The sequence below is a fragment of the Thermobia domestica genome, chromosome 3, assembly GCF_964235325.1.
Source record: "Thermobia domestica chromosome 3, izTheDome1.hap1.1, whole genome shotgun sequence".
Taxonomy (NCBI): Eukaryota; Metazoa; Arthropoda; class Insecta; order Zygentoma; family Lepismatidae; genus Thermobia; species Thermobia domestica.
This window is the reverse complement of record NC_137456.1, coordinates 255,318,165-255,341,690: the sequence shown is the minus strand read 5'-3', so window position 1 is coordinate 255,341,690 and position 23,526 is coordinate 255,318,165. Positions and strand designations below refer to the sequence as shown.

Below are 23,526 nucleotides of genomic sequence, written 5' to 3'. Positions count from 1 at the left end.
GTTAAATTGATTTTAAGTATGTAAGTTATTTCACATCTCAAAACTTTTATAGTGACCCTCGTATCCTGTTGGAAAATTGTTTCATCCAGTGCCTCCAGTACGTGTAACACAACCAGGTCAATTCCTCAGCGATACTCCTTGGCTGCTCAAAAACCCATCAGTGAAACGTACCCATCAATGATCTCACATCCTACCGTAGACGCGAGCGCGTGTACCAGTTCAGTGGCTCCACATACCATAACACCTAGTACTGGACCAGTATGGCAAGAAGATTCTAGGCTTCACTAAGTCTGTTGCCATGCTAACAGGCACGAGTATGGTTATCGATGGTTATCATCATGTGCAGGCAGGAGTGAGATTCGTGCGAGAGGCGGCCGTGCCGTCCGGGCCTCCATCCATGACGTCCGTGGCACTATTCCAGCTGTACCTTCCTATGCTGCAGTTAAAATAGTCCGCAGCAATGGGTCTTTGCTAATATGCTCTGTACCGCCAAACAACGTCAAACTGTTATGGGACGCTGATTACGCTGAAGAACGAATTCATACGTCAGTGCTCGAAATGCGGCTATCTACCCTCTCGATCCGTAGTAGAACGCGATTGTTGGGATTGTGCACGACATTGGGTGTTGTTTTCCTGAATCAATCGATTCCATATTTGTCAATATGTAAATCACTAATCCTTCATCCAGTCTCTGTGGCTACATTCTGTGCAACAGAGGCACTATTGTTGCGACAAGATAATCTGCAATCACCAGTCACGTACGCAGGGCTTTACTTCGGAAGGATATCCAAAGCTTTTCGGGCAGTTTAAAATTCAATATGAGGATAAATTATATTAAAATTTATAAAATTCCGTGAAATTTATTAAATTGTTAGAAAAATCGGGAAATTTGGAATGCTTCTGGCCCCCATGACTCACCTCTTCGTACGTCCATGACAGTATTGATATGTCACCATTCTTCTGTGATCAAAGGCGGAAACATGCTGGAATCGATGCTGTACTCGATAGTGAGACTCCATCACACAAACGCTCGGATCCCTTCTGAGCTGGGGTTCTTCGGCCTGGCTTTGGTTGCCGATTTTACAAGCGTTGCCACCGTGCGTGTTACCTCGCACGGCTGTACTGCTAATCATCCTTCAATCGTTTACACATTCCCAGAATATGGTCACGGTGATGTCTGCTTCTTCGTGTTGCATTGTATTTTTTAGTAAATCAGTTTGTGTACCTTCGACACTTTAATGGTTTATTTGCAAAAACTGGAGTAAGATCATACCATTCCTTCTTTTAAGGATAATTTTTTAAGAAATTATTTTTCTTCTCTTTTTAGGTTCTACCTCTCCTAGTAAGAAATTGGAAGTGACGTCAATATTGAAACGAAAGAATAGCCCACCGCCAGAGAGACTGTTAATATACACATCGTCAGGTAGAACAAATATGCGTTGTTTTTACATTTATATGCTACTTCATTGTTGTAAAGAGCATGATAACATTTAGTCATTCTTACATATGCTTGTTGTTCATTTTCTTATAGTTGACCCCTCCAGAGTTACTGAACGACCCCATAGTTTTCTTATGGAAAAACAACTTTCGTTAAGTTGCTTAAATGTGAGATATTTCAATTCCTCACATCTTTCGAACATAAGCCATGATGGCCACAATCCCGAAAACCCTTTATTAAGGCTCTATATAGGATTTCCTACAACCTATCTTTTTAAGCTTTGTATGGTCGTTTCCAATTATGTGTAACTTTAATTTGAAAAATCATCAACAATTAAAGTTGTTTAAGATGACAGTGTGCCCCGAAGATGAATCGTTAATACACATGTGTCCAAAAGTTATGGGACATGGGAAAGTGACACACGAATGAAGATGGGAGACCGATACCTATCTGCGAAATCGGACGTGTAAGGTAGATACTCAGGAACCACACTGAAGGTCAACCACACTGATGGTCATACGCAGCGTCGGTTTTCCGACTGCGCAAGCATGGCAAGCTGGCTAAGGCCACAGAACTCAAGAGGGACCGGGAAAAAAATTGACAATTGGAACAGTTCTTTGTTCTAAATTATTATTGTAATATTTTACATTTTGTTTAGTTTGGTACATTTCATTATTACTTGTCTGAATTTTATGTCAAGGCGAATTCATAGTTCACACTCAACGTTGGTCAGAAATTGTTGTGTAACATCTAAACTGCTAACTCCAGAAATATCTTTATATACTAAAAGTAAATGTACTGTAAAACAGCCTGTGGCTAAAGCAAAACTATCAAAAATACGCTGGAACGATTTAATTAGTTGACAGCGTAGTGCAGGGTGTCTAGTTGTGGGTGATGATCCAGCCATAAATTCTTATGGCCACAGGATGCCTAAACCCGTTGCTGGTCATATGACACAGAAATACAGCAAATGACGTTTGTAAGGCATCTACTTTATGTGAGTTCATTCTGCCGATCGCACGTCGGCTCTGTTTGACATGGCCAGAAACGTTCAGTATTGGGTGTAATCATTCTGTATAGTATGTTTCCATACTATGGATGAAATGATCCAGAGCTCCTATGTAATGCATCCCACTGCTGCACAAACACCCGCCAGAAGTCATTCAGAGTCCAATATTGTAACAAAAGATGCATGTTCTCTCCCCTCTTTCTACGTTCATCGACGCACGTAAAATTTATACGCTAATAGAGAACTTTTTTTCGCACGCAAAGCAAGTGATAAATCTTTCAAATAGAATTCACACAGTCTACAGTTCCACAGTTTCTTTTCCATCTAAGGTACAGAGCAGTAGCGTCTTCTCTGGGTGTGCAAGTCGTGTGTTAACGCCCAACGAAAAAAGAAGAAAAGAGTATTTTAATTTAATTAAACGGATCGTCAGAACTTGGGATTTTTTATTTTCAACGAGACAGAATCAACTGTTGAAGTGCAAAAGAACAGAGAAGTGCTCTGCGATCTCCGTCATGTTTTGAGGAGGCAACTCTGCGAGTAAGTCGTTGGCAACGCTTTGGCTGAATTTTCACTTCAATGAAGACTCCTATTGTGCATGCGCTTCGTGTTCCTCACCTCGTGCTTGTATGATTCAAGGCGTTGGTTAGGAAATCAACGTCTTGAGTTTTCTGCTTCTCTCAAGCGTTGCCAACTCTGTAAATTTATTTGTGGATGTACAGATATTTTATAGCAATACGGAAAACATTTTTTGGGGGGAGAGGGGGTATGATCTACGCACTTTTTGATCTAAACACATCATTTAGTTCAAAAGTTAATGGTGCAATCGAGTTCTTCCTAAAATACGTGTAAGAAGTACGGTGAAAAGAAACACTTTTTTCTCGATCCAAGTTGTATTGGAAGTGTCAGTTGATGCAAAAAAAAAAAAAAAAAAAGCCTGAACGTTAGCTACAGAACGGTTTTCCATTCTGCCTTCTTATTTCCCTAATTTTCATTTACTTTGTCGTTAGTGGGTCACCCTCAAGACTTGCGGTTTCGGGCCCCTATTACTGTTTCTAAAGCAGTAATCCAGAGGTTTCTACGCAAAAAAAAGACGACTTGAGCTGAAATTCACGTAATTGTAAGTGAATAATTGCTTGTTTTTGATTTTCAGTTTCATATTTTGAGGGTATATGTACTTATACTATAATTATTATAATTAAATGTATTCCTTACGTAATAATATCCTCCTTGATTGCTTTTTATAGTTTACAGACTAAATTGTTAGAAGTAAATTGCTATTTATAGGTTGGCGTAAATAGGACATTATGCAGTGACGATCATGGTTCCTTACTTTCGAATATTGCGAGAACTTCCAGGTACAGACTATATTCAGGAAATCGGTGGGTGGGCAAAGTATATTCACTATTAAATACTCGTATGCTAAATGCGAATGCCACTAAAATAGTTATGCGTAAATTAAGGTAAATTTATCACAATATTTTTGATCAGTAAAACAATGTGGGTGGACTCATCTTTGCTCCTGGGGAGAGAGGGTTCCTCCTCTAGTATCTCCTATGGTTATGAGGGTTAATATATTTTTCCTTTCTTGCCAACGCCCTAACATCCTCGTCAGGAGACGCTACTGGTACAGAGTACTCTTGGTTATAGCAGTGAGAATTTCTGTCGTTTTCATAGCGCTTTCTTTTTTTTTTTTTTGTACATAACATTAAATACTATCGCACATTGCCGACTGAGACAAAAAATTAAAAAAAAATAAGATCGATTCGGTCCATTGAAATGCTAGACTGAAGGGCCTCCATTGGAAAGGTCACCCTCCTCATGATATTGTGGTCTTTTGCGCAATAGTGGTTACGCTCCTGCCAGAGTCTCTGGTGGTGGATTTCGGGTTCCAAGTGGACGTCCAAGGGCATTCCTATGATGCCACACTAGGCTATAACCCCAGTACTACCATAGTAATCTAATTGCATAAAATTGGCAGTGTCATGACATGACCCTGGTCACAAAAGTACAAAGTATTAACTTAAATAATACCTTTAAGATGTGAATTTACACTCTGCTGTGGTTGTTGACAGTCAGTATTCAGTTGACAACAAAAATGCGAAACGATTGTGATTCGTAAACATGTCAACCAGGATTAATATTTGAATTTACCATCTCGGGATTCACCTAGTGGAGCTGAGGAGAAAGCTCTCAATATGGGTGCCTACCAGATTACAACTCGGAATTTCCTGATTACGAAACAAGACCACGAACCAATAGCCTGAGTTCGCTCAGCGAATGTATTCAACGTAGTATAGAAGAGCACCGTAAAGATTTGTTTTATTCCAATAAACACTTTTCCTAATACTTCGTAGAATTCAATGGCCGAACTCTGCTGGTAAAGGTTTTTGTTCCGATCTCAGGACACATAAGAGTTTGGTGGACAGCAGGGAGTTTATGTCATTTATTCGTTTTCCCCTTGTTTTGTTTTCTTATATTTACATAATTTACTTCTAGTGATCAAACATGTTCCGTAACTTGTTCACAAAGTATAATCGCGGACAAATAAGCCAAACGTTTCATTAAATCCTACGTAGGCTGAGAGCGGAACATAGCGAAACAAAAAGTTATATTGTGCGGTATAGAGGAATATATATATATATATATATATATATATATATATATATATATATATATATATATATAGGGGAGGGCCAAAAAAATTTAAAAACACTTCATATAGGACACGTGAGTTTGGCCCTCCACTGTGCAACGCGTGTTGCGGATGCCCATCGTTTTTTGTTTTCAATGTGTCATGTGGACCTTCCTCTTCCGTTAGCAGAAACCCGCTCACCTGTGAGTCGTGGTGTGAAAGTGGTCCGATAAAATGGGCTACCTGACAAACTTCCAAAGAGGCATGATCGTTGGTGCCCATCTGGTTGGAGCTTCAGTGGCAACAGTGGCGAAGATTGTGCGGGTATCGAAAGGCACTGTGTTCAGTGTCACGAGGGCATATACAATTCATGGGCAAACGACGTCTGCGAAGCACAACAGTGGTCGAAAGACTATCTTGTCAGATAGGGACCGGAGGGCATTAAAACGGATTGTAGCAGCTAAAAAGAAGACCACTGCAATGAAAACTACGTCTGAACTCAATTTTGGCCTACAGAACCCGGCTTCATCGAAAACAGTGCGACGGGAACTTCATAAAATGAAAATTCAAGACAGGGCCGCTATCGCCAAACCCCTGGTCACAGCAGTAAATGCAAAGAGGCGTATCCCGTGGTGCAAGGATCACAAGGCGTGGACTCATGAGCAGTGGAAACACGTAATGTGGTCCGATGAATCGCCCTTCACCTTGTTTCCAATAACCGGTCTTGTTTACGTATGGAGAACACCGTCGCAGGCCTATGATACACACTGTCTTTTCCCAACTGTAAAGCATGGGGGTGGTTCTGTTACAGTATGGGCAGGGATATCGTGGTTTTCCGCAGGTCCCATCATAGCCCTGCATGGAATGATGATTGCTAAGGCGTATGAGGCCATTTTGGGGGATCAGGTTCTACCCATGGCCCAAATATTGTTCCCTGATGGTGATGGCATCTACCAAGATGATTTGGCACCCTGTCACGCTGCAAAAACGGTGAAATCATAGTTTGAGGAGCATGACCAGGAGCTATCACACCTCCCCTGGGTCCCACAATCACCAGATCTGAACATCATTGAGCCATTGTGGTCTGAGTTAGAAAGGCGTCTTCGGTCTCATTACCCTCCACCAGCATCTCTTAAGGAACTGGAGCATGTTTTGGAGGAACAATGGTACAAAATTCCACACACCACGATTCAGGAGCTGTATACGTCCATTCCACGTCGGATCCAAGCTGTTTCGGACGCAAAAGGAGACCCCACACCATACTTGGTATGATTTTCACACTTTTGCAAACGTTTTAGATTTTTATTGTCCAACCCATATATATATATATATATATATATATATATATAAAATTGTAACAGTAAATATACCTACCATTTGCTTGATCTAGTTGACAATTTTCCAAATCACTTAAGTCCATTATCTTTCGAATATCTTCAGGTTTTGAAAATCGGATCTTGATCGGTAACTTGCGTTTTGCTTTCAGGTTCCTTTCTTGCTTTTTTTTTTTTTCGTTATCCTTGAAAATGGTATCCACATTAAATAATGAAATCGATAGAAAATATTCTCTATACTGCGGAATTGTAAGTATTAGCACTGGTATTTTACGCACGATAACCATTCTCATTAACGTTCTTCAAAGACACTCTAGAAAATTACATGATGCACTGTAAAACTCAAAAGTTATTTATGAATATGGTAGTAGGCACATACTGTGTTTAAACATTTGGGAAGTGGTTGGGTTGGGTTTGTGTAAGTTTGTTCACAATTTATTACGATGATACTTAGTTCGCACTCCTTCCTTTTCCCAGCATCTGTTATGTTGCGAGGAATTCCTCAATTAGCTAAAGTTAAGTTTAAGTAGGTTACGGCAAAATAAATTTAAGCAAGTTAAAAGTTCTTCCTTAGTAGTAGGCAATGCACTTTTTTTCCTCTTCTTTTCTTTTGGTCTTAATGAAGATAAATTTGAAGCTACCGTGTTCTCAGGTCAAGGAGAAACTTCGGAAGACTCTGCCAGCCAGGCAGCCAGTTTAATGAGCGAGGTGAGCGAACTGAGTGAAATAAGCGATGAAGCAGCTCCAATCTTAGGCCGGAGGGCAGAGAGAGAACGAGAACGCAGGGAGAATACTGTGCCTTCAACCACCAGCTCTGTTAGAACAGGAGATTCCTCGGCTGGATCTGATGACGATTCCGAATTGGAATGGATGGTATACAGGGTAAATTATTTTTACTACTTTTCAGTTTCTTATGATTGTTTCCCTTGATTAGATTATACAGGGTGTTATTTGAATAACAGCATTTTTTAAATTATGTTCTACAATATTAGCGTTTAACGAGGATATATATATATATAGATAGGGTGTTGCAAAACAACACCAACTACGTTTGGGAGGTAATTCCTGACACCAGGATAAAACAAAAAGTATAGACCAACCTGGGTGCACAAATGCTTCCTTTCGGAGGTATAGGCTGCCGAAAACATGAAAAAATTAACTTCAAAGCTTCATAGCTCCAAAACTATGTGACCTACCGTCCAGTCGAGTCAAGATTTCACTTAGGAACTAAAATGTGCGCTATCGAAAAATACATGTTTCAGAATCCTAAAGTACTCACGTAACAACTTTTATTTTGGGAGTTTGACTACGGGTATATAATTTGAAATACTCACCGACCACCTCTATAAAAATTGTTGAGGAAGTACCGTAGGAGTGTAAAACTTGGATATTTTGATAGGGCACATACTAGTCCCTAAGTGAAATCCTAACCTGACTACGATAAGTCGCATAGATTTAGAGCTATGGACCTTTAAAATTCATTTTTTCATGTTTTCGGCAGCCTATATACCTCCGAAAGGAAGCATTTGTATACCCAGGTTGGTCTGTACTTTTTGTCTTACCTTGATGTCAGGAATCACCTCCCAAACGTTGTCGGTGTTGTTTTGAAACATCCTGTATCTCTCTCTCTCTCTCTATATATATATATATATATATATATATATATATATATATATATATATATATATATACTTTAATATGGAATGAACAAAATATGGAAACACTTGAAAAAAATCGCATTACCTTTATTAATAGCAAGTACAGTGTGTCCGTAAAGTTGCGCAACCCAAAGTTTGATTGCGTATATCTTTCGATCTAAGAATGATAAAAACCTGAGACTTGAAACAAATGTAAGCATGTTCTATGTAGATGTTTTCGAGATTGTGACCAATGCTCGCAATGACCGATATCGCAAATTTTAGAATAAAAATTTATGTTATTAATTATGTGCAAATTCTCATTGCTTATCATTAATTAACCTAAAACACACCTGTTGCAGTAATTTTACAACAACAGTGTTGCCAGGGACCGCGTTTCTGTAAAAGAAAAAAAAACACCCATTTTACGGACTTGTATTAAATAGGCTTTTTATATGGCAACACTGCATCAACCTTGTCACATTTTCGCACCAGTAGATAAATGTTGATGTGTACTGTACATATACACAGGAATTCACCCGCAGGAAATGAGTTTTCTGCAACTGAATATTGATTTTCTTCTTTTGCACATTTTTAATTTTACCCTTGCGGTAATTTTTTTTCGTTACTACACAAAAGCGTTACAAGTTGCAGCATTGGCCATGATCTCGAAAATATCTACATAGAACATGCTTACATTTGTTTCAAGTCTCAGGTCCTTATCGTTCTTAAATCAAAAGATATACGCAATCAAACTTTGGGTTGCTCAACTTTACGGCCACACTCGAGAACCACCTTTGACACGCAGAACGGCCTGCAGTCAACGAGGAATGGAGAAATACAAGTCGCAAGCAACTGCAAGCTGTTGTAGAGACGACGATGGTGGGTAGCGGGCTCGCACCTTGGTCTCCAAAACTGACCACAGGGACACAGTGATATTGAGGTCTGGTGATTATGGAGTCCATGGCAGATGCGGTACTTCATCGTCGTGCTCATTAAACCAATCCTGTATGAACATGGGCTCTGCCATCGTGAAAGACGGCATTACCATTTTTAGCGAAGTTTACACCGTGGGATGCAGCTGGTCACTCAAAATGGTTACGTAGTCCTTGGCAGTGACATGTTCGTGCAGGTTGATGATGAGTCCGGCAGAATACCAGGATATGGCTGCCCAAATCATCACAACCACCGCTGTGCTTCACTCTTGGTAACAAAGTGTATCATATGCTTGTGCTGGCGTCCTCCACATGTAAACTCGACCATCAGTTGTTTCCATATTTATGCCCATCCCCTGTATATATGTATCAATGAGATGAACTAAATGATATGGGTGAATGTAAATTCCCATATTTTGTTTTCGAGAAAGTTAAATTTTTTTCTAAATTTAAAAATTGATCCTGTACGATATCAACGCAGCCTATTAATGTGAAACGAACACGTGTGTACTAGCAAGGCGACAGTACACTGTATTATTAGAGATATAACCAAAAATTATTTGTTCCTAACTCTAATTTTTGTTTAACTACAATATAATGCGAAGATCATATAAAAGGGCTGGATAAGAAGTAATTGCAACATTGTAATAATTCGTATCTGGCCTTATGCACAGAAAAACACTTGCTACACTTCGTCTATGTAATTGCCTCCCATCTCGATTACCTTCTGCCACACGTGTGGAAAGTGTCGTACACTGTCAGTGCGTCAATCTTTAACAATGTTTTGTAGGAACCGCCATATGGAACAGATGATAGACTTCTCTTGTGTCGTGGGAGACCCGGGTTCGATTCCCGGCGGGAGCTCATGTGGTTCGGATTCCACGTTAATCAGTAGGTCCACGTCTCATATAGCCTCGCTGCTGAAAGGGACGCTAAACTAAAATCAACTCAACTCAATTCTCTTGTGTCGTGGTACTTTCTGCAAAGTTGTTTGTTCATTTTGACGGAAAGGTCGTGAGGAAAAAAATGAAATGAAATCTTTGAGTTTTACGTCCCACGGTTATGCCGGTTAGGCTAAAGGAGACGGTGATGATGAGTGATGAATGAAATGGTGGAATGAAGAAAGTAGGAGGAAACGGGAGAACCCCGAGAAAACCCACGCACACGGTGTTTCTCCACCACAAAGTTCACTTGGCGGGGGCTGGGATCGAACCCGGGACCCCAAGCACCAGAGGTGAACGCTCTACCACTGAGCCACCGCGGCCCCAGGTCGTGAGGAAGTCCCTAAAAGTGTTGTTGTGTACTGCGCCCTTGATCTACACACGTTGTTCGTCTTTCCGAAACAATTGTTACGGCGCTTCTACTTTCCTCCTCTACTTTATGGCACTGCTGCTTTTGACTGTAAAACATACAGTCCTTACCACTCGGCACACTTTATCGCTGCACATTGCCCTATCACATACTGAACTCTTGTGATGCTGAGATACAGCTCTCTGACGTGAGAACAATGTTACCACTATTTTTTTATCCGATCTATATATATTAATCGATAGACAACATCGAACTAAACAAAATGGCATGCTTGAGGATGATACTGCGTGTAGTTTCTCAAGAAAATGAAGAAAAATGTTTTTTTTTTTTTTTTGGCGCTAAAAATCACGTCGTTTGTTGCCAATGATCATAGCACATGGGGACATGCCCCTCTCTCCAAATATTGTGTGTAGAACATGACAAATGAAAATTAAATGTATTCCTTCAGAAGTAGTAAATACTGTATTGGCTGGCGTGTGAGACGAACCCCATTTCCTTGATTCATTTCTGAAGAAAAAATATTTTTACTGCATAAAATTATACACACACGTTTATGTCCTACGGAAAATTTTGTTATGTATGATAAATATTGTCAAAGGTAGATAATATAATCCAATTGTTTTTTCCAGACTACCTTTATCAAGGTTTAATTTTGATTCCTTGGATCTGATGTAATAGAATCATAGTCTGACGTTTCTATTAGTGACGGTGACTTATGTAGAACGTTGACATTCCTTACGATGTGCTGTGATCGGGTAAAAAAGAAAACTAAGTAACGCACATACGCTTAGTCTTTAATAAGTGCGTGAATCGATAAGAGCAGTTCTTTTAAAACCTAAACGATAACTCAAATTCAAAACAGAGCTTTCCAACTTGACTATAGCAATATTTCGGGGTGTCGTGTGGTAGCATCAAAGGTGTCGCAAGATTTTTGTGTTATAAATTCAGAATACAAAATGAATGAAGATCTCATGATAAAATAATATTAAGCTTCCTTCTTTCCTTTCGGCGTATTAACTGTGGATCAATATGTTGATTTTAAAACTTTGCGTTACATTCTGTGATCATTGGCGCCGACTTGAAGAAAATATTGGGGGTCCAAACAATGAATAAATATATCATCATCGTATTCAGCCGTTTTCAATTAACTGCTTGAAGACCTCCTTCCCCCTTCCCCAAATCTTGATCCGCTAGTCCGCTGCAAAATTCGCGCTGCATTGATCTTCACTTGTCGTATCAGTGTTGCCAGAGTGCTGGTTGAAGCTTCAGTGCTCTATTCAACACCATTCTGAAAACCAAGGATGTTATTGAATAGAAGATCTGCCTATACAACAAAATTGTGAAGCCGTACGCCAGAGCTTCACCACACCTACTCTGCCCACTCTGCACCACTAAGATTGCAATGTTTCGAGCCAACAATCATGGCGGAAACGAAAGTAGCCAATCAGACGTGCCAGTTTAGACGATGCTCGGTTGTTTTTTGGCTTCCTTGAGTTCATATGATGAAGATACGTATGGGTAGATCCTTTATTTTATAATATCCTTGCTGAAAACAGCCTTTTGTATCGAATAAAAAGGCTGTTCCTAACGTTGAATTAAAGGAACGACGAAGTTTACGACAGAAATTCTTGCTCCTCTTTGTTAATTCTTCCTCGGCTGGATTATATTAGGGGGTGAGGACCCCACCTTTAAATATTGGGGGGAAGTGTCCTGTCCCTCCAAAGTCGGCGCCTATGATAATAATCTACCAGAAATCTCTGTTCTTAATGCTAGAGACATTACATTTTGAGGGACGTGAAAGAAAGTATGGTGGAAGGAAAAGAAGGAAGGGAAGACTACAATCAATGATTAGGATTAAAACGAATAATTTTCATGTCAAGGCGAAGAAGTCTATGTTGTTCAGTGTAGCTAAGTTATTTGGCGTTGTCTATCGGTTCATGTTTTAACTCTTCGAGTCTTGACGCCATACTGACCCGCGAGAGTGCGAGATTATAACGCTTGCCTAGCTAATATGAAACAGTCTGTTACATGAGAAAACAAGTTTTTAATATTATTTTGAAAGTGTAAACGTAAAGTAAAAAATGTGTTTACTGTATTATACTTGAGAACCCCCTATAAAAATTAACGTTTCTTTAAATTAAACCTTCTTTGTTGCAATTGAATCTGTGTTTTATAATTAAAAATACCAGTTAATGAATGACGTGTAAAATTGTGTATACTAATAGAATGTCGCAATAAAGAAAAGGCTAGAAAGGCACTGCTTTAAAGAATAAAAGTAATTGTCGATCCAAAATCACTTCGTTTGCAGTTATCATCTAAACTGAAATTTAGGGTTGGGTAAGGCAAATCACAGTTCATACATCACTTTGAGAAAATATATTTGAAATATCCTTAAAGTAACAAAATATAACCCATATGAATGAGGATAGTTGTTATTGATGTAGAATACTTCTGCAATCCAACTCAAATAGCTAACATTGTTACCATTGTTTCATGATAGCATCTCTCCCGTTTTTCCATGAAGAAACGAACAAAATTATCCGTCACGAATGACAGCATCCAGGGTGGAATTGTCAACTTCTACAGCTCCTATTTTCAGAGTATTGAAGACACATCGGTAACCATTATGTCCTCGAGTCGTGAAATTATTGTGGCGCTATATGTTTCCAAAACATCTTAGGGTTCTCGTTCGTACATTTCATACCACCGACAGCTGCGATACTAAGGAATTCTATCCGTCTTCCTGTGGGGCCGCGGTGGCTCAGTGGTAGAGCGTTCACTTCTGGTGCTTGGGGTCCCGGGTTCGATCCCAGCCCCCGCCAAGTGAACTTTGTGGTGGACAAACACCGCGTGCGTGGGTTTCCTCGGGGTTCTCCCGTTTCCTCCCACTTTCTTCATTCCACCATTTCATTCATTACTCATCATCACCGTCTCCTTTAGCCTAACGGGCATAACCGTGGAACGTAAAACTCAAAGATTTCATTTCATTTTTATCCGTCTTCCTCTTGTGCCTGCTTGTGACTCTCCCGTTCGTCCAGTGATGAGGTAATGTTCGAACTTACGCTGCATAGTTTATATTCTCAAATGTAAGAGCATACTGTATTGGGCACAAAGTACCTTGTTATTGAAATGGCGTTTCTTCCCCTGAAACAGAAGTGCCCATTTCACAGCTCACGAGGCTCTGAAATTTAACATTTTAAAAACTGTAGGGAACTGTAGTGTAATATATCTGTACACTATAGCTGAACATCTTTCAGTTGAATTAATAGCCTATTCCTTTGAAAATACAATGGGAATATCATTGTCGTATTTCAAAAGGTTGATCACTTTTATTTTCTAACTTCTGTCTGTATAGTTGTGCCAGAACCATTAGACCAACATTATTATCAGTGTGTTATCTCAGCTTGCAGATTCCAAAGTTTCGTGTAACTACTGTTGGTATGTCGCCGAAAGTAAACTATTATTGGGAAGAACCATAGGTTTTCCACGCACATTGTCCGTATAACCGAACACTGAATCGGTATCGGTAAAATATTTAACCATCAGTGACAATGCCTAAAGATATGGCCAGTCAAACAGAAACGGAATCCATGTAGGAACATTCGCCAGCAAAAGGGGGCCATTCGAGGTTATCAGCGAAAATGTTGCCAGAAAAGTTTCGTGGAATACATCGACTGGCAGACCAGTAGCATCCACCACCGGAATATGCCTGCAGTGCATACGTAAGGACTGCGTTCTCAACCTCATCCCGCGCCACATTGCTGAATGTAAGACAAACTGCCGCAAATTGTACGAAAGACACTTGGGATGAAAATAGAAGATGGACGTTACGTTGAATGAGTTCTACATTCATCTCACGCGTAATAGGAACATTCAAACAGTTACATATTGAGTAAATTTCTCGCAGGGAATCATGATTGTCTCCGGATACGGGTACGAGGGGAAGTTGAAGATCGTAAGGTGGACAAAAACGTGAAGGTGAAAGCTCTCTACTTCTAGGAATCCATTAAGAATCCAGTCTATTGGAGAGACATCTCTCGTTTATACTGAGTCAACAAGAACCAGATGCGGATCTACATGAAGAAAGCATCCAGCCATATTGTCCTCATTCCTCCGGTTCTATTACAACATGAAGTAGGAAATCGGAATCAATGTTATTCCTTTTCACAACATTCCTGTAGAAAGTCCTGATGCCAATCCAGTGAATTTCTGCATATTTGGACCGTTAAAACATTGTCTGTTGAAAACCTGCAGGGAGGGGTGGAATGGAATATCTATGCCTATGCTGCAGCGTGGTTTGTTGCAGTGGAAAGAACGATGTCGATCGAGAGTTCCTAATGGTGGTAGTCCACTAGAACACAACCGATGCTGGCAGCACGACTTTTCATAGGGCAAGTACACTGAAAAACGGTCGGATATATCCCAATTACCTTTCTGTACAAATACATGCGTCTAATATAACGCGTATTGCAAAACGTTGAACAATCTTGTGCTAATACGAGAAATGCTCTATTTTATCCTCACGGCAGGGGGTCACAGTGGGTCAGTGGTAGCCTCTGGTGTTTGGGGGTCCCTGATTCGATCCTGCTCGCGACAAGTAGGCTTTGTGGTGGATAAATACTGTGCTTTGGGGGTTTCTCGGGGTTCTCCCGTTTCCTTCCACTTTCTTCATTTCATTCATTTCTCATCATTACCATCTCCCGTAGCCTAGTCGGCATAATCGTGGGACGTAAAACCGAAAGATTTTATTTCATTTTTTATTCTCACGGCGAAATACGTTTTTTTGAGAGATGATGTATGAATATTGTCCAACCATCTGTTGGAAACGTCATCAGTAATTTAGCTTCGAAGTAGCCACCCTAGAAGCGTTTATTTAGAAGTGAGTACATAGATAACCAATGATTCCATTTCACCACATATTATTATTATTATTATTATTATTATTAGTAGTAGTAGTAGTAGTAGTAGTAGTAGTAGTAGTAGTAGTAGTAGTAGTAAGTAGAAGAAGAAGAAGAAGAAAAAGAAAAGAAGAATCTCATGTCAACAATCTTTCAATTTATTTGACACAGCTTTCCACCCTTCCCTATTGTAAGTCTGATTTTTCATTTCTTTGTAGCTTTTTCTCCCTATTTTTTGCAGTATTTAGTCCGTATATTTCAATAATGGCCTTCCTGTAGATATTTTTTCCTTCTGTAATTCCTTCCATAGATACTAGCGTGATTCTCACACGTCTCATAATGTATCCAATCATCATATCTCGTCTCTTCGAAATATTCTTCAATATACGTTTTTCCCCTGCCATTTCCAGTGCTCTCTCATTTGACACCTTGTTCGCCCATCTCACATTCAACATTTTTCTCTAGTACCATATTTCAAAGCCATCCATAGCTCTCTCGTGGCTAAGTAGTTAGGGTACACGCCTTTGACATGGGAGACCCGGTTCACTTTCAGGATCTTGTGTGATTCGGATCTGACATTAAGCTATAGATCCACGTCTTATATAGCTTCGCTGCTGAACGGGACGCTAAATTCAAATCCAATTCCATATGTTTCATCCTTACGATACCACACTCTTCACGTATGTTTTTATCAGCATTTTCTTCAGTTCTGTGATAATGCTTTCGGTTAGAAACTTTTTATTTTTTTTTTCAAATGCCTTCTTCACCTGAGGTATTCTAGATTTTACATCTTGTCAGGACCTGTTATTCTCGTTATTTTAGTCCCTAAGTAACAGAATCCCTGCATTTCTTTCACCAGGTGATCTATTTCGATCTTCTGTTTTTTATGTATTTGTTTGTTTGTTTGTGTGTTTGTTTGTTTGTTTGCAGCGGTCTCATAACTTTTGTTTTGCTATTGTTGATCTTCATGTTAAATTTGCTGTTAAATTTAACCTGTCTCTTTATTTGTGTGTGTGTGTGTGTGCGTGTGTGTCTGACAGCATTACGATATCCTCACAAATCTAAGCGCATCAATATGATTTTTTATTATTATCGCTTCTCAGCCTTTAGCCCCGTAGTTACTCGTTTCTATTCAGGAATTTTCCGTTTTTTATTTTTGTCCATTCACCATCAACCAGCAACTGTCCTTTCCTCCACGAGATGGGACTTGAAACACCGAGAGTAGTAAGTTGAGGTGTACTTATAGTATCTTGCAGTAGAGCTCAATGGTTGTTAAGTAGGTACTTTTCCATCTTTTCTCTTCTCAAACTTCACAATGTAATAGAAAAGGTCGTGAAGTCTTCAGTAATTTTAGATCCTCTGGCATGTCAAGAAGCCGTTTTTATTATTATTATTATTATTATTATTATTATTATTATTATTATTATTATTATTATTATTATTATTATTATTTTGTTTGATCAGATTCCTGTTGGTCATTTGGAGTGTACTTTTATTTATTTATTCTTGTGTATATTTTATTTTTTAAACTTGTGCCATTATGTACATATTAAATAGCACCTCTAACTAATTATTATCCACAATGTAATCAATGTATGGAAAGCAAAATATATATATATATATATATATATATATATATATATATATTAAATGTAACGTGTGCTAAAGAAAATGTCACTCTGCTTGTTTCGAACAACCAAGTAAAAAAAAGAATATATTCAGTTAAGAGGGGTTTAAATGTAACGGTTATGTTCAGAAAGATAAATTCTCTATACATCACAGTGTTGCGAGCGGTGATGATATTTAATGAGAAAAGCAAAAATGTTAATACTCACCGCAAAAGATATATAGTAAAGTTTTCTGCTACCTGTAACAAGTAAGGTTTTCGGAAGATCCTGTTCCTTCTTCGACTTGTTTAAAATTCAAAAAGGATTTAAAACATGAAGAAAAATTTGAAGAGGAAAAGAAGATTCAGAAATGTAAAAACAAATCTTATGTCAAATAATTAAACACATGGGAGTGACACTTGCTATCATTGCACACTACTGTTCACTGTTTTCTTTTCTTGCTTTCCAGATGACGAAAGTATACTGAAAAGATTACTCCAAATAATATTTATTCCTCCTCTATCTGAATTAAGTATAGGTCTCTCTTAATGGACGTAATGTGATTCTTTGATGTTCCGTTCCGTTCTTGTTTTTACGTTTTCAGTTAAACATGACTCCGGACTTCGCGATATGATGGTTATAATCTCTAAGATGTGTTGCTAGACCAGACAACTATTGCGGGTTTCGACACTTCGAAGTACGAACATGTTCAGTTATTCTAGTGCAAACGTTCCTTTTTGTTTGACCTATATACACTTTAACACATTGACATTTCACCCGATAGACGCCACTGCTTTGTAGAAGGTCAATAAAAAATGCCTTGAAATTTGTTAAGTATTTGTCTAAGAACTTCTGAAACTTTGATGTTGTGTCTTTGCAGAATCATCTTGATTTTGGCCGAGAAATGTGGAACTAAAGGAACACCAATCCATTTGTCAGTTGTGGCATTTGTTGTTGGTTGATTGTAGGTGCCGACCATCTTCTGTTGTACCTGTTTGTACCATTTTAATAATAAAGATTTTGGGAAACCATTTTCCTTTCCAATTTCTAATAAATATTGTATTTTCGTATTAAGATCCTCAGAGAGGTCTGAAAGTAAAAGAACTCTCCTTAAAAAAAGTTTTTCCAGGCATTTAATTTCTGAAGTCGTAAATGTGATGATTTAAAATTGATATATTTTGTACCAGCAGAAGGTTTGCGGTATACCGAAGTAACAAACTTACTATCATGTCTTTTGATGGTAATGTCAAGAAAGTTAAGAACATAAGTTTCTTCAAGTTCCATCCAAAATTTTATCCTAGGATGAATCTGATTAATCTCGTCAAATAATTTATTTAATTCCTGAGGGTCCTTGTACAAAATCAAAGTATCATCATCATATCGAAAATATCTAATACATTAGGAGAGCTCTTTTACTTTCAGACCTCCCTGAGGTTCTTAATAAGGAAATACAATATTTATTAAAAATTGAACAGGAAAATGGTTTCCCAATGGTTTCATCATATCGAAAATATCTAATACATTAGGAGAGCTCTTTTACTTTCAGACCTCCCTGAGGTTCTTAATAAGGAAATACAATATTTATTAAAAATTGAACAGGAAAATGGTTTCCCAAAATCTTTATTATTAAAATAGTACAAACAGGTACAACAGTAGATCGTCGGCATTCATCATTAATCAACAAGAAATGCCGCAGCTGACAAATGGATTGGTGTTCCTTTAGTTTCACATTTCTCGGCAAAAGTCAATATTCTGCAAAGACACATCAAAATTTCAGAAGCTCCTTCTAAATCCATAGACAAATACTTAATAAATTTCATGGCATTTTGGATCTCGAAGTGATAAGTGATGACATAAATTAAGTGATTTTGGATCTTCAAAAAGTAATTGTCTCAGCTATGGCAAATAATATTTCGAAATTGAGTTCTAGAACATGAAAATATCTTTGTTAGTATTCAAAAATTCTATTTCTTTATTTAAAGCTAAGAATTTAGCTCATAAAAGGTACAAAATTACGTATAGTTATAAAGACTACTTACCTATAGTTACAAAGCCTACTTATTATTTGTCGATTGCCGTAAATTTTTTAAGATTCAACTAAAAGAGGACAAACGAATTTATCACAGCAAAATAGAAAATCAGTTAAATAGTAATCTGAAAAATTTTGGAGATACATATTCAAGGATAATAACTGAGTTTCACCTGGAAATTTTAAAAATAATTCCTTGATTACTGATTGTGGGTTATTGGCAAACTTATTTGCTGAGTACTTTACATCAGTTTATGAGGCATTTCCAACTAATGACAATACGAATAATTATTTAACATTATTGAAAACCTTCTGTGACAGGAAACTACCTCTGATTAAACTAAAAGTGTAAGAGATGCTATTAAATCCTTAAAAATATAATCTTCTTGTGGTATAGATGGGATACCTGTTTTCGTTATAAAAGGAGCGGCCGAAATAATTTTACCAGTGTTAGAATCTTGTGTAATTGGAGCTTAATTAAAAATATTTATCCTGAAGCTTGGAAGGTAGTAGCCATAACACCCATACTCAGACTAATGGTAATAATATCAATCATTATAGGCGTATTTATATGAATATTATTCCTAAACTTTTTGAAAAAATAATATACACCTACTTCTATAGCATTGTCTGTGATCAATCGGATACTAATCAACATGATACATCAATTATTACAAACTTGACAAGTTTTATGAATTCGATCTGATGGTCAAACTGATGTTATTTACTTTGATTTTGCCAAAGCATTTGATAAACTGTATCATCATTTATTAATAAGTTAGCTTTACAAGTAGAAATTGTCTAAACGTATAATAAAATGGTTAGGTTCATATTTAAGTAACGGGAAATTTAGAGTTAGATATCATGGATGTACTTCCATTATTTATAACATAACATCTGGAGTACCTCAGGGTTCTAACCTGGGTCCTTTGCTGTTTTTTACTTTATATAAATAATTGAACTAATAAGTTAACCTGTAAACGTTTGATGTATGCTGATGACTTTAATATCTTGTATGAAATTAATACTGTTAAAGATCAAGTTATACTGCAAGAAAATATTGATTTATTAGCTAAATAGTCAGAGAACAATTTTCTATCTTTGAATATTGCCGAAATTCAAGGTATATTTTTTTCCAGGAAAACCGATCTTTTGCCTCATAAATACTGTATATAATACATAATAAGGAAATTAAATTTAGAATTAGGTTAATGATCTAGGAATAATATTAGATAACAAATTATTACTTCAAAAACATTTACAGGTAATCACATCTAAGGCAGAAAAAAGCAATAGCAATGTTAAAGGGCTTTGCCGTCAAATTTTTAAATATTAATACTTGCAAAATTCTCTACATACGTAATGTGCGTTCTCATTTGTAATATGATACAATGATGTGGAACAATGGAGCCAATATTTTATAAATACTATTGAGTATTCAGAATAATTTCCTAGCCTTGTTATGATGGAAGTTCAATGATTTCAAAGGTATGAATTTGTCTAGTATATTCAGAGAACTGCATCTTTTGTCCCTAGCGGATAGGATATATTTTCGATTAATTTTTTCCATAATATTCATCATCGAGCTTTCTTTATTGACAGTTTTGTTTCTGTAAGAACTCCTTACCGTAACACTAGAAATTTTGTTCCTTTTGTATCTAAAGCTTCTACTCTAAAATCACCTGTTTATAAAACCATTAATACTACTCTCTAAATACTAAGTAAGTTTCATTCTATTCTGGATATTTTTCAAACTAAATTTGTTGAAGTTCGTTCAGAACTTATTCAGTTTGTGATGCCATGTGAGAATTCTTCTTTGTAAGGTTTGGTTTTTGAACTTTGAATTTTAACCAACCTTCTCCCCCCCTTCCCTCTTTTCTTTTTCTTCTAGGTTTAAGTCCTTTTTGTTGCATGATCATATTCTGCATAATCTCATTTTATCTTTATTAATATGAGCTTTTAATTTATGATATGTTAAATTTTATCCCAGAATGTAATCACTTCTAAATTTCTTGTGTGTTGATTTTTATGATTTCGACTGTATGTGCAGCGTATGTATTGCAAGTTTAATTTGCCAGCTGTGAGATATGTTTTGTGACATTGTTGTATAGGTTTCATTGGGTGTGTCATGTACGTACTGCCCGAGCAAACCTGCGGCTGTGTATGCTGTTTGCTGCCTAATAAATAAATAAAATTATTATTATTATTATTATTATTATTATTATTATTATTATTATAATAATTATTAATTTAAAAATTCTTTTTTTTCCCCTCCACATAAGACATAGGTCGCTTCTTCTGTCATATCCGAGGAAAACAAATAGGATGAGCTTCTACAAATTTTTCTTACGATTTTCACTTCAATACTTTTGTTACCTAAATTAAAGTAGGGAACTTATTAACCGTAATAACAGCTTCATACTTTTAACACTACCGTTAACCTTTCTTCGCCCGCCAGGGATTTGAACGAAATCGTAGACTCTAACGTTGGGGGCGTTGCTGACTTTCCTAAGTATAACAGAGTCATGACTGATACATCGTTGGAAAGGTTATGGAAGCAGATTCCAACAAGGTAACATACTTCTGGACCAATTCAATGAAAAGATATTTTGTCTTATATGGAACCGTCCTGAAAATAAATGTAATTTACGTCAAAAAAAAACTGACTCAAAAATTTGCCAACTTTGCCTCTCCTCCTCCTCCCTTCATATAAGCAACAAGTACACGTACAGGGTATTACCATGTAGTGGACTACTTCATTGCTTCATATATCAATTTTTATAAGTGTACTCCACCCCCCAAAAAATGCAAAAGAACGCGAACTTTACCTTTCCCCTCTGTCGTGGTATCTCCCCAGATTCATAAAATGCATATCGGCGAAAAGCTTCATCCTTCAGGAACACAGTGATACCGAAATTATCTTTCTAACTTAATTACGGGGTGAGCTATTGAGGTTTAAAGCCAGGACGCAACAGTTGCGTCATTGGACGTTTAAAGATTAAATATTTTTCTGTTTAGTTAAACATCTTAAGTATAATTTACTACAGATTCGAGAGATTGAGTAAAGTGTTTTGGTGGATCGATAAGTCTCTTTAAAAGGCCTTGCACTCTACCACAAATATCTTTACTTTATTTTACAAATGTCTACCACTCCTGAATAAAAAGCCGGAAGTATATTTTGATTAATTTGTACTTACGTCTTCTGTCAGCAGTGAGGCTTGTAAGACAAAATACATAGTTTAAAGTGGAATCTAAACCACTGTAGTGCGATCGATACTTTCCCACTGGAAATCGAATTCGGAACCTCGTCCACAAAACGCACATTTGCTAGCTACTAAGCCAGTGAGGGAGGTATGGGGGGAATATTTCAGAAAAGAATCACAAAATTAGGAAGATTGTGAAGTATTTTATTTATTTTATTAGTTAGTGATTTTGGTTTTATTTTTAAAAGTTTTTGCTCAACCTAATAAGAATTTTGTAGTGTAAAGTAACTTTATTTTCTAATGACTCTGATTTGCACTACAGAGTTTTCTTTTTCTTTTATTTTTTTATTTATTACAAACTAACTCCATAGGGTTAGCTTTGGTTAAAATTCATCGTTGCAGAAACAACTTTTCCATTGAATTCTATCCTGTGCCGAACTTCTAGTCTACATTGTTGTAATCCAGTTCTCTAAAATTCTGCTTGATGTTACATTTCACCAAACGTTTCATCCGTAATGCAGGAACTCAATACACTTCCTGCATATTTTACATATGAATGATACGTTGTGTCTGTCCTGGACTTGTTTATTTTATTTTTGTGTAATATTCGATTACCTGTAGCCAGTGTGAGATTCCACCTTTTGTTCGCCTTTTTCTATACTAAACATTTCTGTCAAAGCTTCTTTTTTTCTCTCTCCCTCCCTCTCTCTGTGTCAGCGGTGAATTTCGCAACCGTACAATACGGTAGGTGGAATTGCGCTTCTATAGCAACTTATAATTTCTTTAATATTAGTTGTTGTGATAACATATTTTGTATGATGGACTAACACACATCATCATATGTATTCTGCTATTATTGGTACGTCACTTGCTGCATCTGAGAAGCTTCAGTGCTCCACGGTCTTCCTCTAACCTCTTTGTCTTCACGTACGACTTTTCTGTTTTGATATTGTCCATTAATTGTAATCTCCTCCCTCTCCCTCTCTTTCCTGCCACCATACCCTCTAGCACGTCCATCAGGATACAGTTCCTTCTCTATCAATCTCCCAACCAGTTTCTCTTCCTCTTCTTAATAATATCTAAAATTGTTCTTTTCTCTATCATTTCTAACCCTCTCGTTCGTTTTCCGCTCGACCCAATTAATTCGCTCCATTCTTTTCCATGCCAACATTTCGAAAGCTTCTAATCGTTCTTCATCATTTTTGCGTATATAGTTTCTGACCTATATATTACAGTACTCCACACGAAGCATTTTATGAATCTATTTCTCAACTCTTTATGCAAGGTCCCACAAAATAGTATTTTCTTCCTCCTAAAGGATTTTTTCGCCATTCCTATCCTTGCTTTTATTTCACGTTCACATTTCCTATAATTACCAATGATACTAGCCAGATATCGGAAACTAGTCATCTGTTCTACTTTCTTCCATCCTACTTCTATATTTGACACTCCATCGTCCATATAACATACATCACTCGTCATTAATCTACATT

At 37.3% G+C, this 23,526-nt stretch overlaps 1 protein-coding gene across 4 annotated transcripts in view; it reads left to right on the top strand.

Annotated features, from left to right (window-relative positions):
* Window positions 1-23,526, top strand: part of in (inturned planar cell polarity protein) — a 666,765-nt gene that overhangs the window by 601,169 nt on the left and 42,070 nt on the right. For 3 of the 4 annotated variants that reach the window (XM_081752327.1, XM_081752329.1, XM_081752330.1), the window contains exons 16-17: window positions 1,328-1,423; window positions 7,039-7,295. In XM_081752327.1, the coding sequence (XP_081608453.1) occupies window positions 1,328-1,423; window positions 7,039-7,295 (353 nt within the window). The remainder of the gene's footprint in view (window positions 1-1,327; window positions 1,424-7,038; window positions 7,296-23,526) is intronic. The other variant, XM_081752328.1, reaches the window with a different exon arrangement.